Source organism: Mus caroli, chromosome 11 (assembly GCF_900094665.2).
Source record: "Mus caroli chromosome 11, CAROLI_EIJ_v1.1, whole genome shotgun sequence".
NCBI lineage: Eukaryota > Metazoa > Chordata > Mammalia > Rodentia > Muridae > Mus > Mus caroli.
This window is the reverse complement of record NC_034580.1, coordinates 105541362-105554717: the sequence shown is the minus strand read 5'-3', so window position 1 is coordinate 105554717 and position 13356 is coordinate 105541362. Positions and strand designations below refer to the sequence as shown.

Here is a 13356-nt window from a genome sequence, read left to right as displayed (position 1 = left end):
AAAAAAAGAAGAAAGAAGAAGAAGAAAGAAGAAGAAAGGAGAAGAAGAAGAAGAAAGAAGAAGAAGAAGAAAGAAGAAGAAGAAGAAAGAAGAAGAAGAAAGAAGAAAGAAAGAAAGAAAGAAAGAAAGAAAGAAGAAGAAAGAAGGAAGAAGAAGAAGAAGAAGAAGAAGAAGAAGAAGAAGAAGAAGAAGAAGAAGAAGAAGAAGAAGAAAATAATAAACCACTCCTTCAGAAATGAATGTGTCTGCAAAGGCCTGTAGATTACCTCTAGAACATTGGCTATAAAAAAGGCATAACAGGATGTGAAGATCTCTTTCACTGTTACACCCTTTTTTAAGGCATTTTTTATTAGATATTTTCTTCATTTACATTTCAAATGCAAAGTCCCAAAGTCCCCTATACCCTCCCAACCCACCCACTCCTGATTCCTGGCCCTGGCATTCTCTTGTACTGGGGCATATGATCTTAGCAATACCAAGGGCCTCTCCTCCCATTGATGGCCAACTAGGCCATCTTCTGCTACATATATAACTAGAGACACAGCTCTGGGGGGGTACTGGTTAGTTCATATCTAGGGTTGCAGACCCTTTCAGCTCCTTGGGTACTTTCTCTAGCTTCTTCATTAGGGGCCCTGTGTTCCATCCAATAGATGACTTTGAGCATCCACTTCTGTATTTGCCAGGCATTGGCATAGACTCATAAGAGAGCTATGTCAGGGTCCTGTCAGCAAAATCTTGCTGGCATATGCAATAATGTCTGGGTTTGGTGGTTGTATATGGGATGGATCCCCAAGTGGGGCAGTCTCTGGATGGTCTTCCGTCTCAGCACCGAACTTTGTCTCTGCAACTCCTTCCATGGGTATTTTGTTCCTCATTCTAAGAAGGAGCGAAGTATCCACACTTTGGTCTTCCTTCTTGAGTTTCATGTGTTTTGCAAATTGTACCTTGGATATTCTAAGTTTCTGGGCTAATATCCCCTTATCAGTGAGTGCATATCATGTGCATTCTTTTGTAATTGGGTTACCTCACTCAGGATGATATCCTCCAGATGCATCCATTTGCCTAAGAATTTCATAAATTGTTTTTAATTGCTGAGTAGTACTCCATTGTATAAATGTACCACATTTTCTGTATCCATTCCTCTGTTACACCCTTTTAAACTGGCTCAATTTCAGTCTCTGACTCTTTTAAAACTGTGTATTTTAGAAAATTCACTCATTTCATACAGGCAGTCCTAGTAACTAGTCACTAACCAGTAAGACCGTCCTGTCCCATATTAGCACAGAATTACAAACAAGTCTCCCCTAAGTGCAAAGCATTTAAAAAGAAAGGGAAGAAAAAAGAAAGGAAGAAAAAAAATTCTAGACCCCAAACTAATCGTTGTCACTTCAAAAAAAAAATTCACTAAAAAATTCACCAATGAGGGGCTAGGGAGGCAACCTGGTGAGCCACGTGAGCATGAGGGCCTGAGTTCAGACCACGAGCCCCCAAGGAAAAGTTGGGTGTGGGCACACACATCTATAAATCTTAGCACTGGGCACAGAAAAAAGCAGATTCCTTTAGCATTGGACCAGCTAGTCTACCCATCTGACCAATCAGTGAACTCCAAGCTCAGTGAGAGGTCCTGCTTTAGAAAGATAAGAGAGCACCTGACACCAATCTCTGGCCTCTACATGCATGCATACACACATGTACCCACTAACATACACTACATTCACAAACACTATATGCACTGCACATGTGTGCGTGCACACACACATACATACATACATACATACATACACACACACACCTCACAAATGAAGTCTTATTTGGGACTGTATCTGGTTAAACAAATTTTAAAGATAATTTTGAAAGCATTCTGCTGTTACAGTCCTATGGATTCCAGTGAGTCAGAGCCATTACTGAGATCATCAATTTGCAGCTGTCCAAGGGCACACTGTTACATCTTACTCTGCTCCTGTCAGTTAGCTCTCAGTCTATTTACTGGTTAATTGTCCTGACTCTTCTGCACACGCTCTGCACTAGACTGAGCTCGGAACTCTCCAGTCTTAGGCTTACATTCTGTTTCTCCCACTCTCCTAAGACTCCATCTCCTCCCTGCCCTTGTCATCTTTCTCTGTAGACAAGCTTCCACCCCAATCTTCAGGCTTGGGCACATGACTTGCTTGGGCCATAGAATGTAAGTGGACATGTCATACTATGCACATTACTGTGGTCTGCCTTGGTGGCCTTGAATTTCTGTTCTTTCTCTTACTTACCATCAAACCCTAGTCCTACCAGACCTGAGCCCCTGGGCGTAACTGACCCCACTGTCTGGCCTCCTGAGCAAACTGTGAGAAAGCTCTGATGCGTTCTTATATCGGTATATAGACATTTACATCCTTCCCACGATAGTAGGAGCTCGGTCTGGTAGGGTTAGATAATGGCTGTTCTTTCCACTCAGACCCAGAACAAGATACTTAAAGTAAGGACAAGATAGGCACATGACCAAGAAATACACTAATCATGGTAAGTCACTAAAATTCTAAGGTTACATGTTGTTGCTGAAAAACCCAACTCCTAGGCTCACAGCTATGATTTAACTTCCCGTAGATTCAACTGTTGCCTCAGGAAAATGGTGTTAATACCCTAACTGAAGTAATGGGAGAGAGAGAGAGAGAGAGAGAGAGAGAGAGAGAGAGAGAGAGTGTGTGTGTGTGTGGTGATTCACATACTATTTGGCACACAGGAGACACTCAAAAGTAATAGCTACAATTCCTCTCATCTACCAGACAGGCAAGGTTCTGATGAACACATCTAGTAAATTCCATGCACAAAGGTCTGAACTAAAATGTAGCTGTCTCCATTGACCAATGTCTCTGACCATTCTATGTATTTCTTCTAAAGCCACTGAAGAAGACAGAAACAAAACCCCTGGGTAAAGGGGAAGGAGATGGTAAGAATGTGATAGTTTATTTTACAACATAAAATTAACACCAGATGTATCAAATAATGGCTTTGTTTAAAAAGCCAAAAATCCAGTAAATTGAAAACCCTAGTAGAATATTTCACACACACACACATCCCAGCTCTGGCAAGTTGACAAAGAACCTCAGTGTACAAGAAAGGTGCCTTCTTAATTCCCCTTCTCCTGGGGCAGAGGGGAGAGTCCACGCACATTAACTCTGAAATCCTACCTGCAGAAAAACTACAGCAATGATGACCTGCTGCTCTCTACCTTGGTTAGTCCTTAAAGCCGACAGCAAATACAGGCTTTGAAATGAGTGTCCTGCACTCAACACTCCCTATAAAAAGACAGGCACTTTATGTCTCACCAACTTAATCCTCCCATTTGATTTCTACTGATGTCTGAGGAAGAGGGATCACCTTACCGTGACCCATTTCAGAACCAGATCTCCAGGAACGCACTTGATTTCAAAACAGAGCACACTCCTGGCCAGTATGTCCATTATTTACCGATTGCTTAAGTAAGAGAAAGCCAGCATTTCTACTAACAAATCCAAGGTGGCAAAACTATGCAGAGGGACTGCTCAGCAGTTGTTTTTTCTTCCAGTTGATCTAATCATAACCAACAGCATTTTACGTTTCCAAGGAAACAGTATAAAACACCTGCTTACTGAGCTGCTCAAATGCTTCTTACAAATCTTTATATACATATTTTTATGTAAAGACTCCCATAATAAGAAACTGCCCAAACCAGCATGAATATTGCAGATATTTCTACTGTGCGAATAGGTATTAAACATATACCAAAGAAATGAGCCCCAGTATTCTGAACTTCTTTAAAACTTGAACATTTACAGCAAAGTGGGCCATTCACCTCCAATGACTTACAGAGGAAATTTGAATCCACTACCTAAAACACTGGGGGTCCAAACTTTTGCATTCACCATTTCTTGAGGAAAGTGCATTGAAGCATCATCCTATATGCAAAGTTTTGCACATCCTGGAGGCTGGAGAGCACTTACTGCTTTTGCACAGGACTCAGGTTCAGTTCCCAGAACCCACATGGTGACTCAATGTCATCCTAGCTCCAGAGGAGCAGGCATAAACAGTCACACATAAAAATAATTAACTCTTTAAAAAAAAGAAAGACGTGAACATCCTGTGTGTCTGTGAGTCACACTGACCCACACAAAATACAGATGCAACAACAAAGAATCAAAATCCAACTGCGTATTTTATGGGGAACAAGCACTCACTAACAAACAAAATGATCGGCATAGTAAACATGTGATAACCATCCATCTCCTGTCTCCCCTTTATACAACAGTTAATTCACCCAACAGTAAAACCAGAGTTCAGAATCTGTCAAGCTTAGTCCACCCCAAACTAGACACACACCTATTTCTATAGTGTTAAAGGTGGAATAAACTAAAAGCTCGCCTGCGTGGTAAAGAAAAGCATGAACTGCCTTTAACTAACTCTCAACTCACTGTCACACTACTTTTGATTGATTCTATCTGTTAGTCTATCTTCCATATTATTTCAAATAGTTAAAAACAACAATCAGGAAACCTGTTTAGCCACACAAGCAGCATCAATTTGGTTTCTGGCAAGTTCTAATTAAAATTACTAAAAAATCCTTCACTGCATGATAATCTGAATTTCTGCTTGACTTACTTAGCCAGAACCCCTCTTGCCCTAAGTCACACATCAGTTGACATTCAGAAGCTCTAAGCACAGCAACTGTCATGGTCATCAAATCGCTCCCTCATGAATTTTACCTTCTCCAACCTCTCAAAGTATTCCCGAAGGAATGCCATGGGCCTCTCGGGCCTAGCAGTGCACAGCTGCACGATGGAGTCCTTCAGCAGGGCCTGGATATTGTGCTTCTGCACATAGAGCTCGCATTCCCGGAGACTCCGCTCTTCCTCACTGGTTGCCATACTGCCAGACGCCATGGTTCTCTGGGAGACAAAGAACACACATGCTGGGTAAGCTAGAAAGCACAAATGCAGATCTGGCCTGGGACTTACTTAAATTCACTAGACAGCAGATTCATACATTTCTTTATTCAACAGCGTTTGTGTTTAAAGAGGAGGTGGGGGTTGGATATAAACTATCCCGAGTTTCTACTGTCTCCGCTGGGCAGGTCACGCAGAGAAGACCCATAGCTCCTGGGAGGAAGTATGAGCCAGCGTGCCTGCCCTGCTGAGCAACTGAGGCAGTGCTGAGGCCCCAAGCCCTCTGGGGATTTCATTCAGTTCTCTTGCAAAAGACATGACGATGATGACGTGGGAAGTATGTAAGTGGTAAGCAGGACAGAGAATTACAAGGGCACACAGGTCGGCTCTAAGTGAAAGCACAGATCACAAAGAAGAACACCTGACATTCCCCTGAGTGCACCTCCCATCCCATGAGCGCAGCTAATGTCACAGCAAACCACAAGGGCGAAGAAGCTGATTAGCCAAATATTAGTGGAATCGAATTTTCTGAAACACAAAAGCAGCCTCGGGTGCCTTTTCTCAGCAATCTTTCGTTCCCTTCTTTTACTAAACTCTGCCTGTGACTTAGAAATACAATTACCAGCAGAAAGAGTTGAAAATAAATACAGGAAAATAAATAATCTCTACCAAACAAACTAAGGTTTTCTTCATCTAGACAGGAATATATTAAAACATGCTAGTTTACAGCTTACAGGATGACTCAATAGCTAAAACTGAGTTTGAGCAACATTAATGTGAAATAGAAACACAATAATGGGCAGCCAAGCTGCCTCAGAATTAAAAGCTCAGTACTTTATGCAGCTATTCAGTTTTCCTCCTAACTCCTAATTACTAAGCACTTGGGATTAGAAGATGAAGCCCTCTCCACTCTGCACACCAATTCCACATAACCACTCTTCAAATTATAATGCTCACAGACCCACTAAGGTTAAACTGTGAGTTAAAAAAAAAGCCAGGATAAAGAGCCATTTTAAAGTGCTGCACTAATATTTTGTTTTGATAGTTTTCAAGATAAAGGTCAATAATATGCAAGCAACAGACCAGGACAAAGTTTGTAGCTCCATGACAAGCACAAAAATTAGAAACCACAGACACACACACACACACACACACAGACACCACTGTCAGTTCAGAAGAAACACTGAAGGGAAGGTTTCTACTGTCAGATATCGTTTGTTCTTGTTGTGCTTCCAGGTCAGAGCACGGAACGAAACAAAGAATCCACTTCATTGGAACTTTCTCCATTTCAAATACTGAAGGCCACCAGGAACGAACGTGGATAAAAACAAATCCATTATGCTTCAAAGCATCCAGCCACATTTCAAGAATGTCAGCACATATACTAACTGATCAGAGAAATCCCTCTTAGATCCTGTCTCTGGCTGGGAGAGATGGCGCAACTAGGGCTGATGCGTGAAAAATGGTGTATGCATTACAAAGACCAAAAGGCAGGCAACTGGTAAAGAAAATACAAACACTCCCGCAGATTACTGCAGTCATCAATGTGAAACGCCAAATAATCTAATTTTACGGCCTTAGGGTTTTTAATCGGGTATGTCTTGGTTCCACGTTTGTACTTACTTTTTTAAAAACCCCACAACTTAGCTTCTCTCCAAAACAAACACTTTAAAACCATCATCACTGCACCGAGTATTCGTAAGAGGGGGGATTCTTGAGGAAATTGGGTTCTGATGACACTCTTGCTTTCAGAAGGACTATACTAGAGGACATATTTAAAACGCCTTGGGAGCCTGTTGCTGACAGGGCCCACATCTAAAGGATGCCAAGTAACACTAACACAGCCTGGGTGGGGGTGGGGGGTCATCATCTAATGCAAGCCTTCATTTCTCTGCTCAAGAAACCTATCTATCCTGGCTCCCTTAAGTCATCGGCTGTCCCCACACCCGCTCTGAGCTGGAGGGGTTAACGGGCGCCGCGTATTTTCACGAGGGAGGGCAGGAAAGTGCCCTTCACTTCACTTAGGCCACGGTCATGATCACTGTGAGCAACAAGACGGCCCCTCATCCCCCACCAGGCAGGAGGCCCCAGACGTGGAGCGGGAGGCCTGGGGAGGCTGGGGTGGGCGGTGGGGGTGGGGGGCTGGAAAGGACGAGAAGTGTTAGGGGGACAAAGGGAAATGGAGCTAGGCTGAAATCACCGAGCGGAGGGGTGGAGGGAGACGAGCCTGCGAAGAGGAGAGGGGAAGCCAGGGAACAAGAAACCACCGGGCAGAGATGAAGACTACAGCCGAGTGGCGAGGCCAAGACTTAGAAAAGCCATGGCGGATTCCGGTTTAAAAAAAAAAAAAAATACCGAGCTCTTGTCCTTCAGGAAGTGGGGGAGGGAGGACGGGCGCCGAGGCCGAGGCCGAGGCCGAGGCCGAGGCCGCGGCGCGCGGGGGCGGAGGCGGCCGGGGAGCCGAGGGAGGCCGAGGGCAGCGCAGGACCGGGGACCAGGAGACACTCAGGCCGGGGGCGGGACGGCGGGGGGCAGGGGCGGCCTACGGCCCGGCGGGGAGGGGTGCAAGGGCGGCCCCCGGGGGACAGTGCGAGGCCTGCCACAGGCCCCGAGGCCGCCTCGGAGGCGCAGGGGGTGCGGCCGTCCCCCCGCGGCGCGCTCCACGGGGCGCCATCTTGGCTCGCTCCCGCGCCTTCAGGGACGCGCAGAGGAGCGCCGCGGCCGGCGACTCCCCGGTCAGGCCTCGGGCCCGCACTCACCTGAGGGCGGGCGGCTGCACGAGCAGGGGCTAGCGCAGGGCGAGGCGGCCGGGGTGACCGTGCGTCCAGCGGGCTCAGCTCGCAGCCTCACTACCACTCTGCGATAGCGGCTCGGCGACGGCTCCACCGGAAACCAGCCGACCGCGGCCAATCAGCGTTCGGCTGCTGACGTCAATGCGCCTCGCTCTGGCCAGGGCGGTTGCCTTGGCAACCTTAAAGGCGCAGACGCCTAGGATCCTCCTCTAACCCCCCAACCCCCAACCCCCCTCAAGCCCACCACCGGCTACTCCCACCCCCTACCCTTAGCCCGTCGTCATCTAGCTAGAACCGTTCTCTTTCAGGGCAACTCTCCATCTTTATCTTTATCTTGTCGCGTATACGTAGCCCCTTCATCGCTCCCATCTTTTTCCTTCTCTTCCCGCTAACCCGTTTCTGTCTCCTTTATTACACTTGTCCCTTCCTTACCAGGTGTGGTGGGGGGTCCTCTAGGTTGTTTAGCTGTTCGGAGATCTCGGCCTCTCCTCCGTTCCTCAGGGGCTCTTGCGTCTGCCTCCCTCCACGCCTCTGTCTTTTCTCCCTCCCTTCGACCCTCCTACCGCAGACCCACGTGGGACGATTCGGTGACAGGTGGGCGACTCCGCCCTGGGTCCTATGGGACGGGGGGGGGGGGGGGGGGGGGGGGGGTTACAGGACGCTGGGCGGACAAGGAGATCCCTGCTGTTGGAAAAGGAGGAGGCCCTAGCGGATCTGCCACAGCTGAGCGCAAGCGGATGCTGGGATGCTCCTGATGGACAGAGCGCGCATCCTGTGTAGACCCCCCGCAATACCCGGGGTTCCGGACTTGGCCTGTCATCCGGTCCAGGAAATCTGAGCCCCTATCAAGCCTCTGCTTGGCTAATCTGACTACTGTCTCCACAAGTGAGCTGCCATCATTGGAGGCCCTACCGTGCCTACAGAAGCACCAGATGTAGGGAGACTTCCAAGAGGAGCCCGGAGTCCTGATAATGCCCTAGCCTCCTATCATGCCGGACTGCGTCGTGGGCAGTACAGATAGATGGGCAGATCAAGTCATTGACCAAGCAAGAAATCTGAGCTGCATGAGAAAGCAAGAGAAAAGGCGACTTCATTATTCCTTCAGTCAACTTTCCCCTTAAGTATGTGAAAATGAAAGCAAGGGAGACAATTTTAGGCATATGAATTAAATAAATAAAGTGGGCCTAAATAAATACATAAATAAAATAGGCCCTTGCAGTGTGTGGCTCTGAGTAGCTGCAAGGTGTTGACAGCCTCATAGTATATGTGCTAGGGCAATGTGCATAGAAAATATCCCGGATTTAACACTTAGTACCAAAAAAAGGTTACAATATCTCCTGCATAATTTTCACAGTGATCCCCAATTAAGATATTTGGGTTAAGTGGCATTTGTGAATTTCACCTTTTTAAGCCTGACTTTGTCTTGGAATACCCAGACTATGATAAGGGCTTTGAACATTAGTTATGATTACCCCCCTGGTAGTCAGAGGAAGGAAGGGGGTTAGAGAAGAAAGCCGCTCCCTCTGCAGCGGATGTTGATCATTGGCTTCGTTTCCAGAGATGGGTAGAATGGAAGATTAAAGACCAAGACTCCTTCATACAGGCTTTCCCCCTCTCCAGTGCTGATAAACCCAGCCCTAAGCTGGCAAATGGGAGAGGAAACTGAATAGCACTGAGCATGCCCGGTCGTGTTCTGAGGAAAAAAAAAAAAAAAAAAAAAAAAAAAAACCACCCACTGCAGATAAATCTGTTTGTTTTCATGCTTTGCCATCTCCTGTGAGGAACTTAATCTCCTGGAGCCTCATTTTCCTGCATCTCGAAGGGATAACTGGGACTGTATTAACATTGACGAATAAAAGCAAACAAGCGTGGAGCACCTACCTCGTTTGTAAACTGCCCTAGGTGCTTCAAACAGACTGATAATCATTCCACGATATCATTGTTTCGGAAAGAGCATGACACGAGAGTTTGAGTGGCCATAGCTTGTGTGGGTCAAACCCAGGCAGTGATTGTAGATTGACCTCCTTTGAAGCATGTACCACACACACACACACACACACACACACACACAGTGCCCCACACACGATGTAGGAAACATTACATGGGAGTTTTCTTCCTATTCCTCTGCCTTCCTAAGGGTAAGATTAAGTGTAAGTGATTTTGGTGTCCTACCTTAGTGTTACCTTTCCAAGGCAGCCATAGAAGCCAGGTTAGAAAAAGGAAACGAGCAAGCTGGTGACATGGAGCCTGATGTTTGGAGTGACAGCTGCTTCCCTGCTAAGACCTGGCTGTGTGTCCCCCATTCAGCTGCATGCAGGCATCAGTCCAGCCACCACCATTTCCTGTGTCAGCCACAACCAACCTCGTTCTGGCTGCCAGATTCTCATATGCTAGGGCTTTAGAAGACAAAAAGGGACATGGCCAATGGATAGTTGAGCCCGGCAGGGTTCGTTGAGACAGCTGTTGTGAAAATCCAACAGCCTCCGGGCTTTCCAAAGGGCACACATGTGCTCACAGTGCCACTTGGCCACTCTGAGAATACCAACCCGTCGATTACACGGCAGAAATAACAGTTGTTAGACTGTTAAGATTTCCCTTCCCCAGAAGACCCTCTGCCCTAGACTCAAAAGCTGTCATTTACTTTCAGCCTGTGCCCTTGAGAAGCTAACATTTCTAAGACAGTAAGTTTGTAAGTAAATATTATTCTTTGAACACAGAATTCCACAATTGCTATCACAATTTTGTAGAACAATTGCAAAAATAATTTCCCTGGGACGTGTAATAAGCAAAAGCAGAGGAAAACCATAGCGCGCGCGCGCACACACACATACAAATGGAATATGAGAACCTAGAGAGGTGTCTCCGAAGTTAAAATTGCTTGCTGTTCTCACAGAGGATCTGGGGTCAGTTCTGAGCATGCACATTTCAGCTCACAATCTCCTATAATTCCGTCGAATCTGACACTTCTGGTCTCCTCAGGTAAGATGCATGTATGGGAGACCTTGGGCACACACGTTGTATGCGTTCAAGCATATAGGCACTCACACATACACCTAAAAATAAAAATAATAATAATAATAATAATAAAAGAATCTTTCTTTTTAAAGGATATGGGCTGGGGAGATGGCTCAGATGGCTTGTCCCACAAGAGTGGTAACCAGATTTTTTTAGCCTCAGCTCCCATTTAAATGCTGGGCTGGCTCAATAGTGCACCTGTAACCCTGTGGCTCAAGAAGCAGAGACAGGAGATCCATCCCTGGAATTCTGACTCCATGGACTAGTTAAATCAGTAAGGTCTCTGAGCAAGCAAGAGACTCTCAATATATGAGGTAGAGAGAGATCAAGGAAGACACCAAAACCAGCAACACACACCACACACTTTTTTACTCAACTGCTGGTCATTTCTTAGTGTTTCTTATGCTTAAAGATCTATTAGCTAAACACAGATCCACATATTCCCAATTTCCAAGGAAAACTTTACAGACTGTTGCCACCTAGTCGGGGCATGCACTGGCCTGGGTATTTATGCTTCCTAAGGGACCTAAAGTTATGATTTCGAATAAAACCCAATTCCTGCACACATCCAAATGCCAAAGGTTGTCCTATTTTTTCTCCCAATGGAAAGTAAGCTGAACTAAAGAGGAATGTTTATCTTGCTCATGTACTGAACCACTTGGAAAAAAAAAAAAAAAGACAGCAAGCTTGGGCCTCACCCTAACTAATGACTTCCAAATAAAACTATCTTTACCCCAAACATATTTCCATCCAAAATAGCATACTGAACTCCACAGTGTTCAGCAACAAGAAGGAATTACGTTAGTAGGGGCTCACCAGAGAGTTAGAGCCCATAGGGTATGTGGACAGAGATTTATTTTAAGGAACTGACTCACACAACTGTGGGAGCTGGCAAGTCTCAAATCCACAGAGCAGGTGCAAGACAGCTCAACAGGCTAGACCAGGGAAGAGCTGGAGCTGAGGCTAGACCAGGGAAGAGCTGGGGCTGAGGCTAGACCAGGGAAGAGCTGGGGCTGAGGCTAGACCAGGGAAGAGCTGGGGCTGAGTCTGAAGTCCCAGGCCGACCTCCTTCCTCAGTCTTTTAAGACCTTCAACAAAGTAGCGAAGGCGCACCCATGTTATGATTGGAGGGGATCTGCTTTATGTAAAGTCTTTGATTTGATTGCTTATGATATCTTTAAAGAAATTTTTACAACATCCTCCAGACCAGTGGTTCACATGTGGGTTGTAACCCCTTTGGAGAGTTGACCAAACCTTTCACAGGAGTGAGATCAGATCAGACATCTTGCAAGCAGATGTTTACATGACAATTCGTAACAGCGGCAAAATTACAGTTATGAAGCAGCAACAAAAATAATTTTGTGGTTGGGGTCACCACAACATGAGGAAATGTATTAAAGGGGCGCAGCACTAGGAAGGTTGAGAGCCACTGGTCTAGACTATAACCTGCCCTGGTTAACAACAAGTTAACTCTCACAGGCATGCATCCAGCAGCCCTGAGCAGGCAACTCAGACAGGGGACATTGCTTTCAATGCATCACTCTGCCCAGGACTGTGACCGCCACTATAGAGGACAAACACAAACAAGTCTCCTCTAGAAACTAATGAAGAAAGTAACACATTTTTTAAACTACTAAATTTTCTTTTTTAATATTTCATTTATTTACATTTCAAATGTTGTCCCCCTTCCCAGTTTCCCCTCTGCAAACTCCCCATCCCATTACCCCTCCCCCCTGCCTCTATGAGGGTGCTCTCCCACCTACCCACTCATCCCTGCCTCAGCACTCTAGCATCCCCTTACGATGAGGAATCAAACCTCCACAGGACCATGGGCCTCCCCTCCTATTGATGCCAGTTAAGGTCATCCTCTGCTACATATGCAGCTGGAGCCATGGGTCCCTCCATGTGTAATCTTTTGTTGGTGGTTTTGTCCCTGGGAGCTCTGAGTGGTTCAGTTAGTTGATATTGTTGTTCTTCCTATGGGGTTGCAATCCCCTTCAGCTCCTTCAGTCCTTCCCCTAACTCTTCCAGTGGGGTCCCCAGGCTTAGTCCAATGCTTGGCTATGAGCATCCACATCTGTATTGGTCAGGTGCTGGCAGAGCCTCTCAGGGGGCAGCTATAGCAGGCTTCCGTAAGCAAGTGCTTCTTGGCATCAGCAGTAGTGTCAGGGTTTGTGTCTGTAGATGGGATGGATACCTAGGTGGGGTGGTCTCTAGATGGCCTTTCCTTCCATCTTTGCTCCATTTTTTTGGTCCTTGCATTTCCTTTAGACAGGAGCAATTCTTGGTTAAAATGCTGGCTTCAATGTGGGGAAAAAAGAATTGTTATTTATTATTGGTGGGAGTACAAATAGGTGCAACTACTATGGAAATCAGTATGGGGGTTCCAAGAAAGAAGGAAAGAGAGAGAGAGAGAGAGAGAGAGAGAGAGAGAGAGGAGGGAGAGAAGAGAAGAGAAGAGAAGAGAAGAGAAGAGAAGAGAAGAGAAGAGAAGAGAAGAGAAGAGAGAAGAAGAGACGAGAAAAGAAGGAAGGAATAAAGCAATTATATGATCCAGCTATACCTAACTCCTGGTCATATGTCCAAATGACTATATCATATACTACAGAGATACTTGCTCATTCTCATTTATTGCTATT

The 13356-nt window shown here is 46.0% G+C and overlaps 1 protein-coding gene across 2 annotated transcripts in view; it reads right to left on the bottom strand.

Annotated features, from left to right (window-relative positions):
• The window catches only part of Prkar1a (protein kinase cAMP-dependent type I regulatory subunit alpha), a 19698-nt gene extending 11102 nt beyond the window's left edge, over positions 1 to 8596 (bottom strand). Inside the window, exons 1-2 of one of the 2 annotated variants that reach the window (XM_021176185.2) lie at positions 8135 to 8596; positions 4731 to 4913 (exon numbers count right to left, since the gene is read on the bottom strand). In XM_021176185.2, coding sequence (XP_021031844.1) covers positions 4731 to 4907 — 177 coding nt within the window. In that variant the 5' untranslated portion in view covers positions 4908 to 4913; positions 8135 to 8596. Of the gene's footprint in view, positions 1 to 4730; positions 4914 to 7669; positions 7813 to 8134 lie in introns of those variants that run through there. The other variant, XM_021176184.2, reaches the window with a different exon arrangement.
• Positions 8597 to 13356: the final 4760 nt, after the last annotated feature.